This window comes from Lagopus leucura, unplaced genomic scaffold (assembly GCF_019238085.1).
Source record: "Lagopus leucura isolate 7727_CA_CO unplaced genomic scaffold, USGS_WTPT01 Super-Scaffold_100028, whole genome shotgun sequence".
Lineage (NCBI taxonomy): Eukaryota > Metazoa > Chordata > Aves > Galliformes > Phasianidae > Lagopus > Lagopus leucura.
The window spans coordinates 2,062,082-2,086,425 of record NW_024962279.1 but is presented as its reverse complement, the minus strand read 5'-3'; the positions used below and the strand labels follow the sequence as shown (position 1 = coordinate 2,086,425).

Genomic DNA, 24,344 nt, shown 5'->3' with positions numbered 1-24,344 from the left:
GCCCTGTTCCCTCTGACAGTTGCATGGGTGAGCTGCCTGGTGGTGCTGGGGTATAGGGTGATGGTGTGCAGGTGATCCTCAGCAAGTGGCTGCCTAAAATGCTACAGAGGAGAGGCAGTGAAGGGTCAGAAGTGTTTGGGACAGGAGGACAAAGCTGTCCTTGGGCTGTGAAAGGAGCTGCTAGCCTTGGAAATGGGAAAGATGATGAAGCTGAATCCCATAGAGGGGTGTCCTTGTCCTGTCGAGGAGATGGGATCCCCATCATGTGCCCTCAGTGGGGGATGCAGAGACAGAGGAGGCAGAAGGCCCCCTGTCAGAAGCAAATGCCTCCCTGCAGAACCACTGCTAGATTCTGCACCTTTAGGGCAACAAAGATCCCACTGGTAGTGCAGGTGTGGGATCAGAGCCTGGTCTTCTTGACCTCAATGCCTGCAGTAGTGATTAGCTCTGGAGAGCAGGATAATCATGAATTATGGTCACTGTTATGAAACAGTTAATGCAAACAAACTCAGCTTCGTTCCATATGATGTGTTTATAATCCCAAGTAGTGTCTCCATGAATAAGGGTGTGGGTCCTTGAGAGTCCTGCACGGTGCCCTGTTGCTACCTGCCACAAGCTGAAGTGTCCCAACACAGCACAGGCGTCCCAAAGTAGCAGCAGCCTAGAAGGCAGCAGCAAAGCTGTGGCAATGAACTTCTGCTTCAACAGAGCCCCTCAAATGTCCCTAACTAATAGATTTACAGACAGCAAACAGCACGCAGTCACAGTCCTTGTCCAACAGCATCGTTAACACAGAAATGTTGTTTGTCCTACATCTTCCTTTTGCCTTCTTTCCCTTGTTTCTACACTTCTGAAGCTGGTGGTGATAGCCCCTGCCTCCCACCCTAACCCTAAGGTGGATGCTAATGTGTTCCAAAGTTTCCCAGGGCTCCCCACTGTACCAAGGAAATCTCAAACATTTTTAAGGTGCTTTTTATTCCTGGTGTTTCCTCACCCAGAGCTCATGGTTAATAGGAATGTGCAGGTGTCACCTGCTGTGAGCTCAGCCCTGTAGCTGATTCCAAGCAGTTTAGAGCACTTATTTTGTTCTGAGGTACCCGGTATAAATGTAGCATCTCCTTATCCCCAGCCATAAGTCCTGGCTGTGCTACCTGCAGTGAGGAGGCACAGATTGCATTAGTATTCTCCAAGCAATGAACCCTAATTGACATGAAAGCAGGATGTAAAATAACATCCCTGTGCTGCCCTGTTCTTGATTTCTTATCTTTAAAGGGAATCTGTCAAGAGGGTTTCTTGTTGCCCCATTTTGTTGTTGCTTAGAAAAAGTTTGTTTTGCCAATGAGAAGTAATAGGGAACTTATTGAAAACCATTTACCACTTAGTTGTTGGGTCAGTATTAATTAGCTGTTCTCAATTCCCACAGCAGCAAGGAGAACATCAATAGAAAAGGCCCAGCTATGTGAGGGATCACCAAGAAGGGAAAGCAATAGAGAGGGTCTGAGTATGAACCTGTGGGAGGGACAGTGCACAGCTCTGGAAGCTGCGGAATCTTTGACATTTGCTTTTTGGGGGAAATGAAGGCATGCTTGCATGCTTTGGATTGCAGAGCCACCCAAGGGATGTCTGCAGCGCCTCTGGAGTGGGGCTGTTCCTCATCTGCGCTTCACTGTTTGATTTAGAAAAACAAGAAGCACAATGAATGCTTGCACAAAGCAATGCCTTTGGGATTTTTTTTTTAAATTATTATTATTCTAGAAGAGTTGAAGAACTGCTTGAAACAGTCCTTAATTTGATCTGTGGGGAAAATAGTTCACAATTTGGGAAATGGGGCGAAAGAGATGATTTTTGTCACATGCCTGGGCTGTTTTTCAGCTCTTGCTATCCATCTCCATTGTCCCCTGGCCTTGCTGTTTTATGTGAGATGTAGATGGGTCATGAGCATGAGATTTCTTACAAAATCTGTCTTCATACCAAAGGAAAAAGCCTTTTCATGCCAGCTGATCTGTCTGTTTCTTGTGTGAATTATGTCTTATAACCTTGCTGTGGCCAATTAGAATCTCTGCAGTGTTTCTTTGATTTGTTTTATTATTTGTATTATATCTCACTGTCTTTGTGTTGTATTTAATGTCTCAGTGGGATTATTTTAATTGCCAGTTACCCCCAAAATGCCAAAAATCAAACTGCAATTAACTGATGAGGGCAAGATGCACAGAGCTTTAGTTGGCCATTTGACCATAATTTGCAGAGAAGACCAAAGCAAGGTGACATATAAGGTTGGATGTTAGGAACAATTTCTTCTCAGAAAGAGGGTGATGCAGTGGCACAGGCTGTACAGGGAGTGGTGGAATCACCATCCTTGGAGGTGTTCAAGAACTGTGGAGATGTGGCACTGAGGGACGTGGTTATGGGCATGGCGGGATGGGTTGATGGTTGGACTGGATGATCTTAGTTGTCTTTCCCAACCTTACTGAACTATAGTTCTGTCTGTCTGAGTGTGTCACTCTCAGCAATCAATGATTTTAATTGAGTATGGGCTTTCAGTGTGGTTATTGCTCATGACCGATGTTGGAATACCCACTGATGGCAGAGACAGTTAATTCATCAAAAACTATCAAATTTAGGCTTAAGGATATGTGAGGAAGGGGAAATATGAGAGCAGGGAAACTGAGCATCCCACACCAGCGATGCTGCACTCCATGCAATAACCCAGTTTCCCATTTTCCTTACGTAATAGGGAGCTATCAGAGGCAAACACAGCATGGTTTCTTTGCTCTCTGGGCAAATCACACTCCGACAAATTCCTCTAGCCCCTTTAGCATGGCTGTGCTTCAACACAGACCTAGGAGCAACTTCCACTGCGAGGACTTAAAGCGAGAGAGTAAATAAGGTTGAAAAGCTCACGAAGAAGAACCCCCCTTGGGGTTTCTTGGCAGACTGCGGGTTTTGCAACATTGGCTGTTGCCTAAGAGCTGCTGAGTTATTCCTTCAGAACAAGGCTGCTTTGTAGGGCTGGATCCCCCTCCCATCCTGCGTGGTTATTGCCAATTTATGGCAAATATTACACTGCGTATTGATCTCATTTCCCAAAGTTATCAAATATTTTGATTCTGACAGCGTTTGGCAATTAGGTGGACCTGTTAAGATCTGCTAATTGCAGGTGAGCTGGGAGTGCGGGAGCTGCTGTAAGGAGATTAAACTGGCACAGTCCTCCGAGCCTGGGAGACTTCAAACAGTGCTTCTGTACCACTGGGGATGGTCTGCTTGAGTGTTTTATCCATTCCTGAGGAAAAAACATCCCCTGCACATTACATAAAATGATTACCTTCACGCACTTTTTCTCCTTCTTAATCCAGTTAGTTGGAAGTGTTAAGAGCTCATTACAGACAAGGACTGAACAAAAATATAGTTTTGCGGAGATGGTCATTTGTGTGCTGATTTATTTTGTTTCATTTGCATTTTTTGGCCATACAGATTGCTCCCAGGAGCATTGCAAGTGCTTTATGGGCAGCAGGAGCAGTCTCACAGCCACGGAAAGGATTTGAGCAAAGAATCAAAACCTTGAGGTCTTCATTAGACCTTAGGGAGGGTTTGTGCTCAACCAGCCTGGGTCAGGATCAGGCAAGGCAATGTTTAAAGAGGAACAGAATCAGAAGATGCATGGATGAAACTGGTCACAATGAAGGGAGTGGTGTTGTATTGTGCAAGGGGCAGCTGTCTCTGTTCAGTGGGGGCAAGATGATGGGGCTGGCCAATTTCTTTCTCACTGTCCTGGCATGTCCCTTTGCATCTCCTGGTACCACCACAGCTGGATCCCATCCTGCTGTCTCAGCTCCTCTCCATCCCTGCACTGCGCCTTGGCACCTCCATAGGCTGGGGACAGATGGGCACCCGGGATTCAGGTGTTGGCACTGTTCACAGATATGCCCCCATGAGATGCCCAGTTCACTCAGGCTGCTGGAGGAAGGCTTGCTGGGTGTGGGGATGTGGGTTGATCTATCGAAACCCCCGCTGGGTTGGGTGAGCCGCTGTTTCTTGTGAGCAGTGCATGAAGACGTGTGGGGAGGCGGCGCGGTACCGCAAGGTGTTCTGCGTGGATGAGAGCAAGCAGGTGCAGAGCAGCACCCACTGCGACGCCAGCAAACGGCCCCCAGAGATGGAGAGCTGCGGGCTGCCGCCCTGTGAATACATCTGGATCACCGGGGAGTGGTCAGAGGTGAGTCCTCATCCCTGTCTCCAACCCCAGGCTGGGACCTCGCCACGCTGCCCCGCTTCCTCCTCTTGCTGCCCACCTCACTGGGATATTGCAACAAGGGCAGGGCTGCATGGTTTAACAAGTAGTTGTTGGTTTGTTTCTGTGTGCAATTTCCCTGCTGGACAGAGAGGTGAAGGGCTGCAGGAGATGGCCAAGGTACTAAAACGTGAACACCAATGTGCTCAAAGTCCTGGCTTCTATCAGGAGGCAGTTTTCTTCCAGAGCACATCACATCCAGCAGGCACTCTCCTCTATTCTGCTCTATTTCGTTTTACTATGCTCTACTCTATTCCTGGGTTCTGTTTTGCTCTGTTCCGTTCTATTCATGGGTTCTGTTCTGTGCTATTCATGAGTTCAGTTCTGTTCTACTCGTGATCTTGGTTCTATTCTATTTCATCCTTGGTTTCTTTTTGTAGCAGGCACTGTATGCAGAGGCATACAGTACCCAGGGTATAATCTCAGCCTGCTTCCCTTTTCAGTGAGCACAGGATTACTTTCCACTTGGAAGGACAGCAGAAGGAAGTGAGGAGACAGCTGCTGACATAGCCCTGATTAAAAAGAAAGAGCCAGGATAAAGAAAAAAAAACAAACATTCTGGGACTGAGGGGAAGGAAGGAAAGGCATGCCATCCAAGAAAGCACAGGAAGGAGAAGGACAGAGAAGGGAAAGTCTTGGGCACTGGTTTTCTTCTAATTACAAGGAAAACCACCTTTCTTCCATCACCTTCATTTCAGCATTTTGACCATTTTCTTTCACTATGGGCAAAAATAAATAAATAAATAAAAGTAAAAGGAGAAAACCCAGATAGTAGATATCTCTGTTCCCAGGGGATTACCTGCTCCTTTCTTGGCACGTGGAGGATTGTGCCCAGGAGCCTTCCGGGCATGGGTCCTGGAGCAGCACTGGTGTCCAAGGCCTTGTAGCTATTCTGCGTACTGATGGGCGTAATAGTTACAGCATTCCCTCACAGCAGTTTGCCATTCCTATAAGTGCTGACAGATGCTTCCCCTTGCCCTCAGTGCTCTGTCACCTGCGGCAAGGGCTACAGGCAGCGCCTGGTGTCGTGCAGCGAGATTTACACCGGCAAGGACCACTACGAATATGGCTACCAGAACACGGTCAGCTGCCCCGGCACGCAGCCACCCAACATCCAGCCCTGCTACCTCGGGGAGTGCCCTGTCTCTGCATCCTGGCGCGTCAGCAACTGGGGAAGCGTAAGTTTGGCAAACCAGTTTTTTTTTTTTTTTTTAACCAAAAGAATTTTAACAAACCTGTTTTTCTTTGTTACATATTCCTAAGGTTTGGTAGGGGAGTGGTGTTGGAGAGTTGTGTGAACGAATGCATTGAGTGCCATTGATGCTGTGTAGGGTCCTCTGCTCTGTGCTGAGCCCTGTCGTATGGGGGGGTCATGACACCCATGAGTGCCACAATCACCATAAAAATTCAGTTGTCGTCCAGATTTCTGGGCATGTTGAGGGTCTTGCTGATTGCTTAGTCAGAATGTGAGGTACTGCCAGAAAAGGACCCAAAACTACTGTGCTAGAATAGAGGGAGTGATGGATAGCTGGCAGCTGGGGCAATACTGCTTGTCCATGTGTGTGAGCAAGGCTTGGGAAACAGCAACAGGCTGAACTCTGGTAATCTGAGCCTTAAAAGCTCAGAGCCTCTGTCTTTCCCCGCCTTCTTCCTTCTCCTTACAAATGCTGGGACGTGGCAGGGGAAGAAACTTAACCTTTCTGTTGAAGTTATTTGTACTTCAGGCCCCAGAAATGGCTCCACACAAGATCAAATTTTGGTTAAGGTGATAACATTTCACTTCTTTGGGCTTCTAACATTCTTTGAAATGTGGCAGTTCTCCCATAAATTTGATTTATTAACCCAGCTCAGGCATTTGTAGGAATTTGTCAAACCTTTACGAGGCAACGAGGGTCAAGTCAAGCAAGATGTAGTTGTCACAGTAAATGGCAGGGCTGTTTGAAACCCAAGTTCCTCATGCCCCACAGGAAGCCTCAGATCCTCCCTGAGAGTCAGGGTAGAGGGATTGCAGCAAAGAGCTCAGTCTCAGTCTGTTGGTGTTTCCACCCAGAATTTCAGTGCAAAACATTCAGCTTGTTAATGCAGCTCTGTTGAGAAGAGTATCCATTTCAGAGAGCATGTTCTTTGGGCTGCTGAAGGTATCAGAGACTACAAAGTGCCATGACCCTGCTCACCTCTGATTTTCAAGGGGTTTACTGTAAATTACCTTTTGCTCTGCTTCATGGTGAAGTGTCATGGATTTGGAACTGATGAAGAACAAATGCCAGGTTGCAAATGGTGTGGTAACCTTCAGCATTTCAGCCTTCATTTGGGACATCTGAGCACACAATTTATGCAGATTTTGCCACTTTTCTGGGCAGTGAGGGGAAAGGAAGCTTGGAGATGGTACAGTTTGGTTAGAAAACAGCAGATTGTGCCATGCTTGTTCAGAGGCCTCTGCCAATGTCCAAGCAATGCTTCCAGCCACCAGGAGAGGACATCTAGCATTCAGTCCTTCTGGTGAACATTTCTTTTTGTGCAAGCTTCCCACTGCAAAAAAAGAACATTTTTGCTTGAGCACAGTGTTGACCTTAACCAACATAGTCTCATTCACTAAGTAGGTAAGTGCTAAGAGAAGTACCATCTTCTTGAAATAATTAAGGATGACGATATAATGAAGGGATTAATAATCGAAGAGGCTACTTCTGTGATTAAAATTCAATCCTTGCAAAATGGAGACCTTTGCCGCTGCCTCTTTATAGAAGGAAATTGGTTCTTATGGTCCAAAGCCCAGAAGCCCTTGAGATAAAACACGACCCTCTGCCTCTGGTCTTGCAGTGCTCGGTGACCTGCGGGGTTGGCATCATGCACCGCTCGGTGCAGTGCCTGACCAACGATGACCAGCTCAGCAACTTGTGCCTTGTGGATCTGAAACCCGAGGAGAGGAGGACATGCCACAACGTCCACGACTGTGAGTCTGCAGCTTTGCACCTTCCTTTGCTTTTCTTATGCCTTGAGCATCTGTTCCTGTCAAGCTCCTGGAGGTGTGTGGTATTTCCAAGTGTTGGGAGCCATCCAGCAAAGCACTGAGGCGCTCCAGGGACGCCTCTTAGAAATGAACACATTGCCTTGCTGCTTGAGGTGCCTTGCAAAAGAAATGTGCTATACCATCGCTCAGTGATGACATGCAGTTCTGGTTTCTTTCAGGTGAATTACCGAGGAGCTGCAATGATGTTAAAACTCTCAAAGGTGTCACTGAAGATGGTGAATATTTCCTTAAAGTCAAAGGGAAGACGTTAAAGGTGTGTTTCAGCTGCAGACTGATTGTACATTTTCCCAAGGGGTAGAGGACACTGTGTGTTCTCCTCAATTTCCACTTGCACTTCCTACTTTCAGTTTTCTGGGCATTCCCTTCGCATACCTTGCCTGACAAAATCACGACTTCTCTCCCCCAGGTGTATTGCTCTGGGATGCAGACTGACAGCCCAAAGGAGTACGTGACCCTTGTAAATGGAGATGCAGAGAACTTTTCAGAAGTGTACGGATACAGGTAAGGAATCCCTTTAGTTCTGAGCTTCCCGATGTCTTTGATTGCTGTGGCAATATTTTCCGGTCATGAGTAGAAAGGGTTTTCTTTTGATTCAGATTGCATAACCCGACCGAATGTCCGTATAATGGGAGCAGACGAGAAGACTGCCAGTGTAGGAAAGATTACACAGCAGCTGGGTTTTCCACCTTCAGCAAAGTAAGGCTGGACCTGAACACTATGCAAATAATAAGTGAGTAAATACAGGGCCTTGCCATTAAAAACAAAATCATGTTTATTTTACGCAAATGTAGCTGTAATTATAAGCAGGCAGTAGTATCTAGTGAGGCTTATTGCTGAGCTCTCTCTTTGAAAGCTTTTAGACCTGGTCACCTTTGCACTTAGAAGCTGTAACCCAAGTGCATCAGAGATGCCTATTGGCAGTGCTGGTGTGTGGAGGAGTGGAAGAGACTCTTGGAGGGGTTGAATCTGGGGAGATAACTGGTGGGGAGAGGGGCTGGGGGTTTGCAGGACAGGTGGTGACTGCAGGTGTGCAAAACAAGTGGTATCCTGAGACCAGCACATTGAGGAGCTGGGAGCTTCCCTGCTGCATGGGGACAGTTTCAGTCCTTTTGACTTTAGGGATGCTGTCAGTTTCCAGCAAACGTTTTAGAAACATAGTGCATTATTGGGAGCTCATTCAGTAAATAGTGGCGATTGTTAGCAAATCAAAATCCTTTCTCCTGAAATGACTCTCTCTCTGATAGGGCTTTTGTCATTGCTTTATTTCCAAGCCAAAAGACCTTCCAGTCTACTAAACTGTAAAAAGCAGCTATAAGAGCTTCTAGGTTCAGATCCTTAGAAAATTCGATACCAGCTCCCTGATGAATCTCAAAAGATGCTGGGCACCCCTGTCAGGCAGGAGCTGTTATGCATCCCCATCAGAATGAGGCTTCAGATCTAGAGCAACACATCCCATATCCTTTTCAATCCCTGAGCCCTGGGCTGGGGGCGGTCTTTGGACAGTTTTTTGGCTTTGTTCAAAAGGAAGATTTAGAAGGTCTCAAGTCCTTTTTCAAAATTTGAAATTGTCTGATAGAGAGATAAAAGCAGAGTTAGGGCTTCTGGTTTTGTTGTTATTTACATCTAGGCCTTACATCACCAATGTATTTGAACCCATCTGTGAATGTGAGTGTATGGGCATTCTGTGAAACTCAGTGCTGGGAGTCATGTCTGGGATGAATTGGGGATTTAGTATTAAAAGACTAGAAGGTGAGGTCTTAACTGATGTTCAAAAACAGCTTCAGTGAATTTAAACTCTAGCGAAGAGCATGTTTACGTTGTGTTTTTTTTCTCTCCCTGCATCTTCCTTTCTGTGTTATTCACCAACTCCTCTCTGCAGCAACTGACTTACAGTTTGCCCGGACGCATGATGGACGACCAGTTCCTTATGCCACTGCTGGGGACTGCTACAGCGCAGCCAAATGTCCTCAGGTATTTGACAATAGCATTTCAGAATAGGAATTGGTGCCTTTTGTTATGTACAGTCCCCACACCTTGGACTCTCCGGACTTCATTTGCAAATGGCACTGAACAGTAAGTCGCACTCACAGGCAGCAGAGGGCATCCCTCCATCTCCTTCCCTCTTTGCTTTCAGGGCTGGGACCTTACAGCCGAGCTTTGCAGCTTAAGGATTGGCTTCTCACCTCCGGTAGGCTCCTGGCTGCTTATGTCCATCCACCGACCAGACAGCAGTCATGGGGAGCAAAGCTCACAGCCCTCTGGTGCTGTAGTGGGTTGGGGCTGTGACCAGAAATGGAGTGGGATGGGGTTTGCCAGAGGAAAACTGGGATATCTGTGTTGGATGCTGATACAGCCATGAATTTTGCATCCATTTTGTGTATATTGAAATCAGGAGGATAAAGGACAGAACGTATTTAAGAAAAAACGAAAAGAATTTTTATTTTACTGAAGGCTGAAAAAAAAAAAACAAAAAAAAAAACTCAGCTCAGTGGAAAATGTGGAAAGTAAGAACAAGTGTGCCCTCTCCAGTTGAGGAAGGGAAAGTGAGAGCAGCTGCCGTGTTCCTGGGCATTTTCTCCATCAGCTGCTGGAGCATTTCAGGTTCCACCGTTTGCCATGGGAAAGCCAAGAATGCCCTCAACTGGCAAACCATGAAAAAGCAGCAGAAAACTGAGTGAAAACATTGAAAAACCAAGCAAAGCCCCTCCTTCCCTGCAGCTACAAATGAGAAAGAAATTCCTAACCGGAGACACGCTGCGATTTGTGCAGTGTGTGCAAATCACTGTCAGAGTGATGGAGAAATTGAAAACACCGCAATCAAGATCCCATTATACAGTTGATGCTGTGAGAAGTGTGGCTGTGGCACAGGGCTCTGGGGGTAACCAGGCTTCTCTCCTTGCTTTTTAGGGTCGCTTCAGCATAGACCTGTATGGGACAGGCCTGTCTTTAACGGGAACGGCGAAGTGGCTTTCCCAAGGGAATTATGCAGTGTCAGAAATTCAAAAATCCCCAGTAAGTCATAATGCAGTAAGTCATAATGTTAATTATGGTTCTGCCCGCTCACTGGAAGTTTCTAATTGCCGACATCTCTCAAGGAGACGCTAACAGAAATCTAACATCTGACATGAGAAACGAAGTGTTGCCCGTGATTGTAATGGGGGGACCCTAGTGGGTTTAACTTGATCAGAGTTATTGCAATTAATTAGTGAGCCTGCTTAGTGGTGAAACTGCAGGCCGTGAGTGCTGTGGGACAGGGCTACCTGTAATTAGCTGGCTAAGGTTGGCAGCGCTGGATTTGATGAGCAGGGATCGACCCCAGGAGGGTCCCAGGATGAAGATTCAGTGGGCACGGTGGGGATGAGTTGATCTTAGCGGTCTTTCCCAACCTTTATGATTCTATACATTCTACCTTAAGGAGGTCACCAGAGGCATTTAACAGTAAGCAACTCGTAACGTATCCTCTCTTGGGCTGCTGTCCGTTTCCTTTGAGAGAGTTGGCCTTGAGCCTTGTTGGTACTGGAGCTGTTAAAGGAGTCTTTTTGGCAGCTTTGGATGCTGCAGGTCCATGCTCCAGCACAGCAGGTGTAAGGGAAATGGCACAGACCTCACATGTTCACTCTGACCAGTGCTTGGCAATTCTTCCCTCTTCAGAAAGGAGAAGCCCAAGCAGCCCTAGGGGTTGCAGAGAGCAGATGCAATCAGAGTTAAAACAAGGGGCAGGGAGGCTAAGGGACAGCTCTTGCCTCTCTCACCCGGTGGCATCTGTCAAGCAGTGCTCCAGGGGTGTAATTGTAGCAGGATCAGAAAGAAAGGCAAAGCGAGAAAAGATGACAGCAGCCTGCTGCAATCATGGATCAATTGTGTCAAGGGTGGGATGGAGCTCATTTAAAAATAAATGCTTTGTGCAAGCTTGTCCTGCACTTAAGCCCAATTTTCTGGTAATTGAGGGTTGAATTCCCCCCAAGGACTGTCTGACCATTGAAATGACCAAGAGGAGAGCTCTACAGAGGTGGGACAAAGAAGGCCATGTGTAGGTGTTGCTGATGCTGGCATCAATCCTCTGACTTGAGGCTGGAGCTGCCTGCCCCACTTGCTGCCTCATTTGCTGAGCTCTCCAGCCCAAGGTCAGCATTCTTTTGGGTCTGTGCTGACTTTGGAGATGAAGAGCTGAGGAGGGACAGCACCAGAGCCCTTCTGCATCCAGGCTCTGCCCTCCCAAACAGGTGTTTCTCTACAAATGTCCTCCGTGCCCTTCCCATGCTCACTCACCACCAAAGTGCTGATGCTGCCTAGATGTGTTCTTTTTCCTGCATGATCCAAGATTGGCACTCATTACAGCAGAACAAGGGATTATTCACTGTGGAGCAAATTGAAGAAAGTAGATGCCCTTGAGATATCCCTTCAAATGGCCTTCTCTTTGGGCATCTTGCAACGTGATAAATCAAAACTGCCCTTTCTTATTTGTGTTCAGCATCTGAGCTGGCAATACTAAAGGGACTTACATTTGCATACATTTAAATATAACTATAATTTTGTAGATTGATTCAGGCATTGTTTGTTTTTTCTTCTGAGACATTCCCTATTGAAGCCCTGACTGGAATCATAGAATCGTTTGAGTTGGAAGGGACCTTTAATGGCCATCTGGTTCAGCTCCCCTGCCATCAACAGGGATACCTACAGCTCCATCAGGTGCTCAGAGCCTGGCCCAGCCAAGACATGTCTCCAAGAACGGGGCACCCATCACCTCTCTGGGCCTCACCACCTTTATTAAAAACTTCTTATATCCAACCTAAATCTCAGCTCTTTTAGTTTGAAACCATTAGAATAACCCAGAGCTGGCTTTTTCAAAGCGTAGAGTCCTCACGTGAGATGTGATTTCTGCTTTTGCCTGCAGGATGGTACCAAAGTCATAGGAAGATGTGGTGGTTACTGTGGGAAGTGTACCCCGTCATCTGGAACAGGCCTCGACGTGCAGGTGTTATAGCAATGGTAAGGCCATGGCCACCGAGCATCTGGCTCCCATTTCCCAAAGCCAACTCATTGCTCAGCCCTGGGCTTTGGGCTCTCGGATTTGGCCTCCAGAAGGCTGAGCCCATGACGTGTGCTCCCCATCTGTGCCTTGCAGGTTCTCTGAGAGCAGCCCGCGGAGATGAGACGGATGAAGGATAGCGATGCAATACCTCTGCCTCCCACTTTTTTAACCTGTTTATGTGTGTATATAGATCGCATATTCTTAATGTACAGTATAATATTTATGTTTGGAATTATTTATTTTGATTTAATATTTTTGTACGTAAAATCATTATATTAAGGCTGCTTTTACTATTTTTATTTTTTATTGTTAAATCCTGCAGTCAAACCACTGCATTTTGCGTACTCTACATTATATGTAGCATTATGACAAGTGATACTTTATTGTCACTGTATTCAGTTGTTTACTTCCAATCAGTAATTTTCCTTCAGTTACGGGCTGCTTTAGCCCTCCACGGTGCTACACAATCTGCATTGGGGTATTTTTGGCATTTCAATCTGTCTTGATGTAAGGAAAATAGACAAGATGTGCTTAAATTTTAATTTAGCAATTAGGCTGACAGCACTCAAGGAAAACATGACAATGAATACAGTGCTCGTTGCATTAGCAATCTTTATCTTTTAGGTATGTTTTGAATTTCACATGACCTCTGTGGCCGGTGCTGAAAGCGCTGGTTTGGTGCTAACATGGTATTTATTAACGCTCAGTAATTTTAGTTAATCCGCTGCCTTTATCAGTGGGAAAAGGAAGAAAGCAGAGAAATTGTCAGGAGATTCAAATAGAATCAATCGTAGAATCCATCATCGGTAGATTCAATCATAGAATATCCCAAGCTGGAAGGGGACCCATAAGGATCATTGAGTCCAACTCCTGTTTCTATGCAATAGATGGAGATCTGCTCCACGTTCAGGAAAATTCCTACAGACAGATCTTCAGCAGAGCCCTGTTTTGTGTAGAGCTCCAAAAAACACCCATTTCCCTGCTAATTGCATGTGCCACCATGCTTCCCTCCTCCATCTGGCAGCAGGGCGATGGGACCGTATGTTCCCTGGGCTGAGGAGCCACAGCTCATTAGGGACACGGTTACAAAATCCTAACGTACGTTGGCTGTGTGGGGTCCTGCCACCCGTGGGGCTGGTGGGGACGCAGGGGCAGGGCTGGGGTACCACATCCCAGTGATGCTTCCCACGCACTGTGCCCATCTGTGGTGCCGTGCAGCGTCAGCGCTGCTGTGTTTCCAGCAGGATCAGCTTGTACTCGCACAGTGCTTCCCCCCCCTCTCCCCCCCACAAACAGGCTGCTTGACGCCTACTTCTGTACGGCTTCCTATCCTCCTGATAAGGCATCTGTGCTCTTTGCTGTCCGCGATCCAATGTACAACCAGAACTTAAGTGTTTTCTGTAGTGTTTTTGTAATGGAGAAACGCGGCTGTGCAATGCCCTGCCTGTACATAGCCTGCTGCTTGCAGCACTGCGCAGAGCTTCGTAGCACGTTGAACGGGGGTGATGTGACCAGATTATTTTTGTAGTCTATGACTATGTCCCTTAATTCTTTCTCATTGATTCTACGTAGCAATAGGAAAACGTTGCCCCAGCGCCTTACGTCGGGGCAGCCGGGAGCACGAAGGACGAATTTGCAGCACAGAATTGCCAGCATTTCAGAAGACTCGCCCAGCTAAGTCTTTAAATTTGGGCTGCAGATATTCAGCAAACCCGACTTCAGGATTTTCTGCATAGCTCCCCAAAGGAGAGCTCTCTGCACTCATAACCCATGCGTTTGGCAGCCCGCAGAGTGAGACTTATCAGCCTGATGGTTGGATGTTAATTAGTGGGCATCCAATTTGGGAGCAGGGTTGGGTTAAAATGCAGCTAAAGAATTGGTGCTTGGCACTCAGCAGTGTGCCCTGTCGCTCTCGTTAATGTACAGGCTTAAAGGGGAGAATGAGAATTGTACTTATAATTAGGGGTGTTTTTTTTTATTTGTTGTTTAATAGCACGTACAATAAGTGGATGTGATTATATCTTAGGTTGCTATTTCACCTATGTCTTCTGCCTATATGACAATGAGAAATGATACCTCCCTGTGAAAAAAAAAATGCCAAAAATACCATTTCAAAGGTCAAAGAAAGGGGAAAGGGAAAAAGGGAAAGGGAAAAAGGGAAAGGGAAAAAGGGAATGGGGGAGGGAAAGATGGAGAGAAAAGGGAAAAGTAGCAAAATGGAGTAAGTGATGTTTTTTTCTGTAATGATAACTGCTCATGTGTAACTTGTGTAGGGTAAAAGGGAAAATTGCACTTTGAACTTCAGAGAGAAACGGTGGTGCTTAGAAAGTACAGGCTTATTATATTTTCTGTAATGAAAGGAATGGCTGCTTATAAAAGGAAAAATTATTTTGACCTGTTTGCATTCCTTTCTGCTGTATGGTTTCATAACAGCTATTAGCAGAGCCAGATGAACCTGAAAAGAAGTATCAAATTATAAGAATCGATAGATCACTGATCTTATGATTCATCACTGGGCTTCGTTAAACAGGATCAGACTTTGAGGAGCAGAGACATGGGACACTCCTAGTTCAGGAAACAACTCCGGGTTTTGTATGTCAATGCCATTATTTTTCTACAAACTGTTGTGGGGTTTACTTTGTTGGGTTTGGGGGGGATTATATTTTTCTTTTTGCAAGCACTTTCCTGTACAGTTTTTTTTTTTTGTTGTTGTTGTTGTTTTTTTTTTTTCCTTTCTTTCTAATGATATTCAAAAAGGAAATGGAAAGATCTGTAAGAGAAGTCAGTTTGGTCTTTCTGCATTTGCCATCGTATTTTAATGCCTGTATGCTATTGTAGAGGCAAAATACTTTGTACACAAGGGAATAATACAGTGAATGGTAAACATTCCGTTCTGTGCTGGTATTTATTTGCATGCTCTGGGTTCCCTGTTTGCTTGTCTCATGCAAAAGGAGTGTGGGGAGGAGGAGAGCTGCATGCACAGTGCTGTGCCCGTGGTCTGGGGACCTTCAGGGGAACACAGTGCTCTGTGCCTGCTCTGGGTGCTCCCTGACTGCTGTCCAGGAGCAGGATGGTGTTCCCAGAGGGGACTGCTATGGGGTGATAGGGCCAACAGGGAGCCCAGCCACTCTGGACAATTGTTCCTGTAGGATGAGCTGGGGTAACCTGACCTCTTAGCAGTGCAATTTAATAAAATCAGCCAAAATAAATCAACTGAGAAAAAGCCACCACAGCCAACTCCAGCAGCATTCCTCAGAGCAGCCCCATGCCTGATTTAAGCACGCTTCTCTTTCAGTTGTACCAACCTTCTCCAAACAGTGAATCCCAAATGGCCTGGACGTTCCATCCCTGCGAAGATGACAGCCTGGTTTTGCCCTCATTGATAAGCAATAGAGCATCCATGCAGATTCACCAATGCGCTCAAAGGCCAAATTTAGCATATTAGGAAACCAAAGTATTTATCTGTTCCTGTATGCATTCTGATTTGGAAACTGAGCCATATGCAAGCATGCATTCCAACTGCATTCTTTTTGCAATTATGTAGCAGTAGAGATATAAATATACTGGCCTATTTCCTAAAGTATGATCTTCTTTATTGTAAACTGGCAAGTACACGTTTTAAAGGAGACTTATTTTTCTTTACAACTTTTCATTAACCATTTCCAGATTTCTTACTTTTAGCAAATTTTGACTGTGTAGCAACTCGCTTTGCTTGGCAATTTCAGGGATGCCAGCAAAGAAACATGGTTACAGATTATTGCAGAAAAGCGCTTCTTTCTGAGCTGAAGATCTGCATTTCTGTGTTGTGGCAGGCAACGCGAGTCCCAATGAGCACTGCTAATTAGTCAACTTTCTATAAACAATTTTATGTCAACACAGCTCGAAATAAACTTCAATGCTTAAAAATGAGACTCAAAAGCAGAGATGGATCAGGAATTAGATGACCCCATTAATGGTTTACTGCAAATCTTCACTGATTATCGAGGAAAAAAAGTATGCAGCTTCTAAAATGTTGCTTTGGAGAGAATTGTGAAGTCAGGTTGAGGATCTGTGACCTGATCATGATCAGCTGCAGCATGGAATTGTCACCCCGCCAGCTCCCGGTACCTGGAGGTGGAAGAAGAGCCTTCTCCTGGCTGTTTGGTTTACAGCTGGAATGGCCTCAATGGCCCCTGCTGGCACCATGGCCATTAGCCTGTGACCAAAAGTGTCCTTCTCTACTGTCATTTTTCTTTAATAAATGATTAAAAAGTCTCCGAATGTGGGCTGCTGCACACATCACCATGCGTGGCTCCTGAATAATATTTCACTTTCCAGCCCAATATAATGATGGGGTTATTTTAACACTTTTGACTGTTGGCTCCAGTAATTCTGTGAAAATTACAGTGCACTTCTCCAGCCTTGTTGCACAGCCTACCACTGCTAATTGCTTCAGAGGCACAGTTGATCTCTTCAGCTTTCTCTCCTGGCCTACTAGTGAGCATTTTTTCTTCTCTAGACAAACACAATGCATTTTGTTGAAGGCTGATGGAAATGCCTGTCGCAGGGAGCTTGGCTTAAATTAAGAAGCTCACTAGAAAACAGTCTTCTGCATGGCCACGAAAATTGTATTGAGAAATGGGGAAAGGTGGAAAACGCTGAAGATAGTGAACATTTCCCACTGAGGCACTCACAGACTGGATCTCCTGACTGAGTCCTCTTCCCAACAGCTGACTGAGAACTGGCTTAGGGAAGGCATTAACAGCCCAGCCGAGTCAGAAGTCCTTCCTTGAACTCCTCACACTGAGAGAAACGCCTTTTTGAGAATGACATCTGAGTTCATCCAGAAGTCTCTAAGCTTTGAGCTGCTGCTCATTCACTGGGAGGGGATGGGTGCCTTCCCAGTACAAATTCCTGGCTGCAGCTCTGTAGCTTTGTGCAGGAAGAAGGAGCGGGATGCCCAAAGCGGTGCCTGTCGGTCTCTCAGCATTTTCCAAGTATTTTTGCCTGTCCTGGAGCAATCCACGCAGCAGGGATTGTAGCCTTCCAGAAGCAGATTTAGTTGACAAGTTTCTGACCTCTCTTTGCAATAGTGAGATGAAGAATGCTGGGAAGTTATTTTTGGCTTTCTCAGAAGAGTCTGACTTTCCACTTCAAAGCTGGCTTAATTTTTAAGCTATGTTCTATTACCAAACATGAGGCACCGTTTTTGAAAAATCAGAACGAGAGCAGAGTACTGCTTTAACCTAACCCACATGCTTTTTGTATTTTATTTCCTAGGGGAAGTTTGGTTTGTTTGTTCCAATAAAAGAAAAAAAAAAAAAAAAAAAAAAAAAGCCATCAGAACTGAAATTTCTGTGAAATGATTTCTGCCCCTCTCTGGTTATAAATGGGATTTCTGAAGTGTTTGGAAACACGACCTGTTGGCTGTCAGTACACAGAGACCTGATGCAGGCTCCAGGAGAAGGCAGAAACACGTTTGTCCTTCATGAAGCTGAACCAGGGGTTGGTTCTTCATGGCATGGGATGATGCACGGCCGTGCCCATCAACACACTGTCACCAGCAAACACCTCAGTTCTGCTTTGGGGTGAAGCTGTGCTGTGAGCCGTGACATCTGGCTGCGGGGTGTTTGCTGGCACTTGGCATCTCCAGCTTTGAGAGCACGAGAAGAAGAGCCAGGAGTCTAGAGAATCCTCTCCTTTGTATGGGAGGCAGAGGGTGCCAGGGGAGGCATGGCTTTGCATACATTCTTCCTTTAAATCATTATTTGGCTCCATTCACATGCTTACAATTTCTTCATCCTACTCTAATCTGTGACTACATTTCAAACAAGCAATTAAATTAATCAAGTCTTTGCTGCATTGTCCTTTTCTAATCCATCCTCTCCGGCTTGCTGACCTTTCCCTTTGAAGCTGTTCTCTGCTTGCTGCTGCCTTCCCCCACCCTACTCAGAAAAGAACATTTGGTGTGAAATGATTTAATTGCTCCCATAGCAGGGAAGGAGGACAGCTTCCTGCAAACAGCCCAGCAAAAGCCAACACGGCCAAGAAAAAGCAGGGGCATGTTTGCTCCCATGCCTCTGGATTTAGAAACGGAATCATAGAATGGGTTGAGTTGGAAGGGACATCAAAGATCATCTAGTTTCAACTCCCAGCTTTGGCCAGCCTTTGGGAGCAGGGCCAAATGGGTGGTGCTGGGAGTGGGCATATCTCTGAATCCTGGCATTCTGGGGGCCAATGCACCCAGGTCTGTGGCACATCTGATCTAAGGGACCCTCAGCCAGTACATTCTATTTTAGAGGTGTTGCTAAATTCTGCTGACTGGATTGCATAAAGTGCCTTGGAGCGTCTTAAAATCCTTCCAATGCTTTTGTCAACATCTACAGCACCATACAGCTCTGTGCATGGCTCACCTGGAACGACCTGGGAGCTGCCTTCGTCAGATGCCTGAGATAATCTGATAATTTCCACCTCTACATCATCTTCACTCTGCGTTATGCAAGTGGTATGTGAAGCTTTCTAGATATGACTCGCATTTGGATTTTTCCTATTTCATTATGCCTGAGCCTAAATGCACAGAAATATGTCACCTGGGAGCACTACAAGCTGCAGGCTGCAAGTATCATAGAATCATCACAGAATCATAGAATGGCTTGGGGTGGAATGGGTCTCAAAAATCACCTGGTTCCAACCTTCCTGCCTCACTCAGGGCTGCCAACCACTACACCACTAGCTCTGGCTGCCCAGGGCTGCATCCAACCTGGCCTTGAGCACCTCCAGGGACGGGGCAGCCACAGCTCTGGCCACTGCCTCACTGCCCTCTGAGCGAAATATTTCCCCCCCAACACCTTACCTGAATCTCCCCTTTTAGTTTAAAACTGTTTCCCTTGCCATGTGTTACCCCGCGTATGTTTGGCATATTTCTAATTTTCAGGAACGCTCCTGAAATGTTGAAGTAGCCTGGAAAGACTGCAGCTTTAAGGTGCAAAGCAGATCATCCTGCTGGGTAGCAAGCAAGCTCAAGGGAGTGAGAAATAGCAAACAAATTGCTTGTTGCCACAGCATGAGGAGGTTGTGTACCAAGTGGCAGTGCCCCTCTGCATGGCTCTGTGCAGCCTCCAGTTGAGCACAGAGCAGCACAATGTAGCACATCTCCATCCTCAGAAAGAAGCAAGAAGCAGGGCTGATCTAGACAGCAAAGAAACTCGGTCCTGGGGTAAAAAAGATATAAAGCAGCAATTTGAGGGGGTGAGGATGGGCCATGCCCAGAGGATGCATGCAGTGCACACTTCGCCACGCTGGCACCAGAGGGCATTGGAGCCTGAGCTTAGCTCCATCCTGCAGAACTTCCCGATCCCACAGCCTACTGGGGAGAGGTGCGCTGCTTCTTTTTCTCCCCTTTATTCTCTCTTGTTTTATTATTATTTTTTGGGAACGTTGTGTTCCCTCTTGGCTCCGTGCTTCCCAGCAGGTGCTCGCCTCCGCACAGCGGGGCTGGGCTGCAGGTTTTATTGGTGCAGAGCCCAACTCCTCAGCGCTATTTACAGGGAAACTGAAGACTGCCTTCAAAATTAACAATATCTGACTATAAATCTTGCTGCGTTCCCTAGCAACTAACACAATAAAACCCTAAGGTTAAAAGGAGAAGGGTTATTTGGAGATACCTTGGGGAGCGCGTCATGGCCATTTGCATTCCTGGTTGGGAGGACAAAAAAAAAAAAAAAAAAAGGAAAGAAAATGATCCATGTGATATTTACAAATTGCTGTATTGATGGAGAAGAAAGGTGGAATTACTCCGTGCGATTTTAATCAAAATACCTCAGAATCAACAAATCCAACAAAAAACTCCCTGCAGTAGTCAAACGGCGGTGATTAAAGAGCGCTCTGTAAACGTGTGGCGATCTGCAGAAATGGTGGAAGGGCTTTGTTGAGTTGCTAAACCCACTTTGTTACTGGTTTTGACATCTCAAGTGTGTGTACCACAGATTAAAAATGTTCCAAGTAAATCTGACCGGAACGAGCCTGATGGAATATGCCCTAGAAAAGCCTACGCAGTGCAAAAAACATTTCAAACTGAAGTAACATAGCATGATTCATCCCAGCCTGGGTTCCTGTTATGCACAGCACACAGACTGAAATCCCATATCCCCACCTCAAACTGAGGTTTATGTGCAATCTTTTCTGCCTGCAGTCATTGCAAATCTCGAAGCTGGAAGGAGAGGAAATGCTGACTTGTTCCCCTCCTGAAAGACCCTCACAGGGGCACAGTTATCCAGGGAGGAGTTTTGGGAGGAGAAATAAATGCCTGGTCCCTCGCATGCTCATTCAGCAGAGGTGGCATTGAGAGACATTTTTAAGCCCTCCTGTTGCTGTTGGAAGGCTTTAGACTATAACTGCTCGACAACAGTTGGGCATCTATAGTTTTTAGGGCACTAGATGGTGGCAGGATCCATGTTGGGCTGTATATCACAGACTGCTGCCAAGAGGTGCACAAGAAGATGATGGGACCAAATTCACCTGGATGTGGCACTGGGGAGAAACCTGCAGGCAAAATGAGGCTGCTTCAGAAGGGAAAAGGGTCCTTCTTGCTGTGTACAAATGGAGAAAGATGGGATTCAGGCTGCCATAGTCACGAGAAGGGCTGTGAGTGTCATCCTGAGGCAGGTTTGGTTGAAACAAAAATGGGAGGAGAAGATGATGTATAGAACAATGTAAGTGACAGCAGCAACAATAATTTGTCAGACAAACTGTCTGGCATAGATTATCCATGTGTCTCAGTTTCTGAGTCTATGTGACAGCAGCATCTGACAGCCCCCACCTCCAAGCTGAGCCTGTCTTTTCCCAGAAGGAAGATCTACGTGTTTAGAAAAAATATATATATATATATGAAAAAAAGTAAAAACTTTAGGGTATACTTCATGTGCCAGCACAGGTAGGTCCAGAGCTGTGTGCCTGTCCTCTGCCCTCCCAGCCATGCCAGCATTTGTGCATCATCCCCCTGAATACAGCGAGCACAAGGGTGTGGGAGTGATTTCCTGAGCTGTCTTCACTCGCAGCAGCTTTTCTGGGGGAGTAGAAAGGAGCACTCAGGGCAGTGAGATAATATCTCCCCTCCCTTTCCCAAACACATCCTAGAAATGATGTTCTGGCCTGATTTTCTTCTTATGCAGCATTTGAGCATCCAAAAAATGTGGATTGAATTCTCCTGACAGCCCTGGACCTGAGGAGGACAATGACTCCTCCTTTGTCCTTGATGTCTCAGGTTGGAGAGAGCAAGTGCTGGCCTCAGGAGGCAGTGAGATTTCCCAGAAGGACCCGACCCCATGGGGGCTGTGTAACCTTGATGTGCTTATGGCTCTGGGTGCTGAGCACTCCTCTTCCCTACCGACCTGAGGCTGGAGGACACCGGTGTAGGGCGATGGGCAGGTTTGGTGGCCCCGTGGACACCTTGGGTTGGAGGACAGGAGACCAGCTTCACTTCACTGAATTTTCAGACCTGCCTCTTCATCAGCAGGCTGTGATTCAGCACAGCCACACCTCCAAGGACTGTACCCTCCAACTTTGACTTACTTTTGCTGTTTTAAACTTAGAGCTGATGTCCTCACCGGCCCTGTTATTGAGGGCACACAGCATCTCTTGCAACAACAAAGCAATTAAAAGGATTTGCAGGTCACCTTTAAAGCATTTCCCACAGCACGTCGAGTCTTGTTATAAGTCCTCTATCCATTAATGCTTTTATTTCAGCAGTTCTAATTGAAGTTTTAAATATTCTGAACCTTATGCAAGACGCCCAAAGTGCTGCTGAATTTCAGGTCCTCTTTTGCATGAAGCTCGTTCCCTGAAACCCTATTGACCTTCAGTGGAGATGACAGTCACTCTGTACCATGTCCACCCCACTCTGTTACCATGTCCTATATGGTATACCATATGGTGGAGTCACCATCCCTGGAGGTGTTCGAGAACCATGCAGATGTGGCACTGAGGGATGTGGTCAGTGGGCATGGTGGGGGTGGGTTGGGCTTGGTGACCTGAGAGCTCTTTCCCGACATGAATGATACGATGATTCTGTACAGGTAGGGAAGCTCCAATGTGACAGAATCCGTATGTGTTTGAAGAGTTTGTCACTGAATTCATAACATATCCTTGCAATACCACAGGAGCAAGAAACAGAGAGTGAAACCAAAAAGGAAAATTATGAGAACATTTGGCAGAAAGGAGCAATGAGAAGTTTGGGGGGGGGCGGAGTTGGAGGGGCAAAAATAGCAACTGCAGAACAGAATGAGGAAGGAATGTCAGCGTTTTCCCACTGCCATGAAAAAACCCTGTGCAACAGGACTATCTTTCAGGATCAATCACCCTCGAACTTTTTGCCCAAGATGTTCAAAAGCCGACCACACCGCTCCCAGCTGGTCACAGCTGTAACCTCAGCCTTTGCCCCTTCAGAGCAGCACGATCCCGTCCCTTCGGGGTCTCCGCTTTTTACCCTCGTGCTGCGAAGCGCTACGGCGGCACGGCGCGATGGAGGCGGGCTGTTCACTCTGAAGCGGAGCGACGGCAGCGGGCGGCGCGGGGCGGGGGGCGGCCGGGCCCTCCCGGGGCGGTGCCTGGCGGCCTGGGGGCGGGGAGGAAGGGGCGGGGGCCCGACGGAGGGGCGGGGGCGGCTCGGGGCGGCCGCTGCCGCGCACTCGGTCTCGGACTCGGCTCGGCGGGGCCATGTTCGGCCGCAAGCGGCTCTCGGGCCGCTCGGTGAGTGCTCGGGACGGGGGTGGGTCTGTCTCCCTTCGGCCTTCCCCGGCTCCCACCTGTGGCTCTGTCCCGCTGCACTCTTGTGTCCCCGCCGTCCCCGAATACCTCTTTTCTGGGTGTCCCTCACCTCCCCGTGTCCCTGCGCCCCCTATTTCCCCCCCCTCCTATCCCCAGGTGACCTCCGCTTTTCTTGCAGCTGACGGCTTCGGGGGAGCCGGAGCGGGGCCAGCCCTGCAACACCTGCGGGGACCAATGCCCCGGCTTCGTCCTGCACAAGTGGAGGTAAGGCCCGGCGACACGCGTGTCCCCACCGCTCGGAGGCAGCGCGACCGCGTCCCACGGGTAGGGCTCCCTCCGGCGCTCCCCCCACGTGGAGTTTTGGAGCTCCACAGAGCATCTTCAGGAGTGTAAATGTGGCTTTTAGGGGAGTGTTTGTGTTGGTCTCGATTCCCCTGCTTCAACAGGTGGGTCTCTGTCTCCCGTGAGAGCTTTCTGCCCCCTGGAGCAGCACCCGGCTGCGCTGGCACCTGCTGTGGGATGCAGCCCTAGGGAAACTGGTTTGCTCCATATCACACACTACACTCAGGGGCTCCTGCTGCTGCCCCGTGGAGGCAACCCTGGCAGGGAACAGCAACAGTGGGACGGCAAGAGGTCGTTGTGGGGGACCCGTGGTTGGTGCTCCCAGGTGGCTGCTTGGAGCTCCTGCCTGGCCCCGTAGCAGGGTGTTGCCCCCTCGCTGATGCCGAGCAGTGATACAGCTATTGAGACAGATGAGCCCTCTCCTCCGGCTGGGTGGGGATGCGTGTGTGGGAAAGACCAAGTCTCCACTTATTTATTTTTCCTGTGTTTCCATAAAGACAATAATGTGGTGCCTATGGAGCACAGAAGCCCTGGCTTTGTGCTGGGTCAACTCCATCTTTCCTCCCCACATTGTGAGTTCACAGGTGACTTGGGATTTAGCAATATTAAACCTTCTGGGCTGGGGGCTTCAGAAGCTGATACTGACTTACAGCCCTCAGTGACCTTTTAGCCTTATTTTACAGGCTATCCCCATTTTCCAGTATCTGCTATGCTTCTGTCCTACTTCTCAAAGCTGCGTCTCAGCAGATTAAAGCATGGATCCAACTCAAAGAGAGGGACACTGAATTGATTTATTAGTGCTGAGTTGTATGTAAAGCTCCAGCCTTGCAGATGAGCAGTGCAGTGGGGCCCATGGGTTGTGCTCTGCCCTGGGGAGATGGTGCTGGTGTAGCTGCAGGTGGTGGGCGAGT

At 47.3% G+C, this 24,344-nt stretch overlaps 2 protein-coding genes across 5 annotated transcripts in view; both read left to right on the top strand.

Moving 5' to 3' along the window:
• Positions 1-13,360, top strand: part of ADAMTS9 (ADAM metallopeptidase with thrombospondin type 1 motif 9) — a 63,348-nt gene extending 49,988 nt beyond the window's left edge. For 3 of the 4 annotated variants that reach the window (XM_042880927.1, XM_042880926.1, XM_042880925.1), the window contains exons 30-39: positions 4,043-4,213; positions 5,272-5,466; positions 7,106-7,238; positions 7,475-7,569; positions 7,723-7,817; positions 7,913-8,046; positions 9,196-9,287; positions 10,224-10,328; positions 12,211-12,305; positions 12,442-13,360. In XM_042880927.1, the coding sequence (XP_042736861.1) occupies positions 4,043-4,213; positions 5,272-5,466; positions 7,106-7,238; positions 7,475-7,569; positions 7,723-7,817; positions 7,913-8,046; positions 9,196-9,287; positions 10,224-10,328; positions 12,211-12,300 (1,110 nt within the window). In that variant the 3' untranslated portion in view covers positions 12,301-12,305; positions 12,442-13,360. Of the gene's footprint in view, positions 1-4,042; positions 4,214-5,271; positions 5,467-7,105; positions 7,239-7,474; positions 7,570-7,722; positions 7,818-7,912; positions 8,047-9,195; positions 9,288-10,223; positions 10,329-12,210; positions 12,306-12,441 lie in introns of those variants that run through there. The other variant, XM_042880928.1, reaches the window with a different exon arrangement.
• Positions 13,361-23,039: 9,679 nt separating this feature from the next.
• Positions 23,040-24,344, top strand: part of PRICKLE2 (prickle planar cell polarity protein 2) — an 87,732-nt gene continuing 86,427 nt past the window's right edge. Inside the window, exons 1-2 of the mRNA XM_042880921.1 lie at positions 23,040-23,073; positions 23,270-23,355. Coding sequence (XP_042736855.1) covers positions 23,041-23,073; positions 23,270-23,355 — 119 coding nt within the window. The 5' untranslated portion in view covers position 23,040. The remainder of the gene's footprint in view (positions 23,074-23,269; positions 23,356-24,344) is intronic.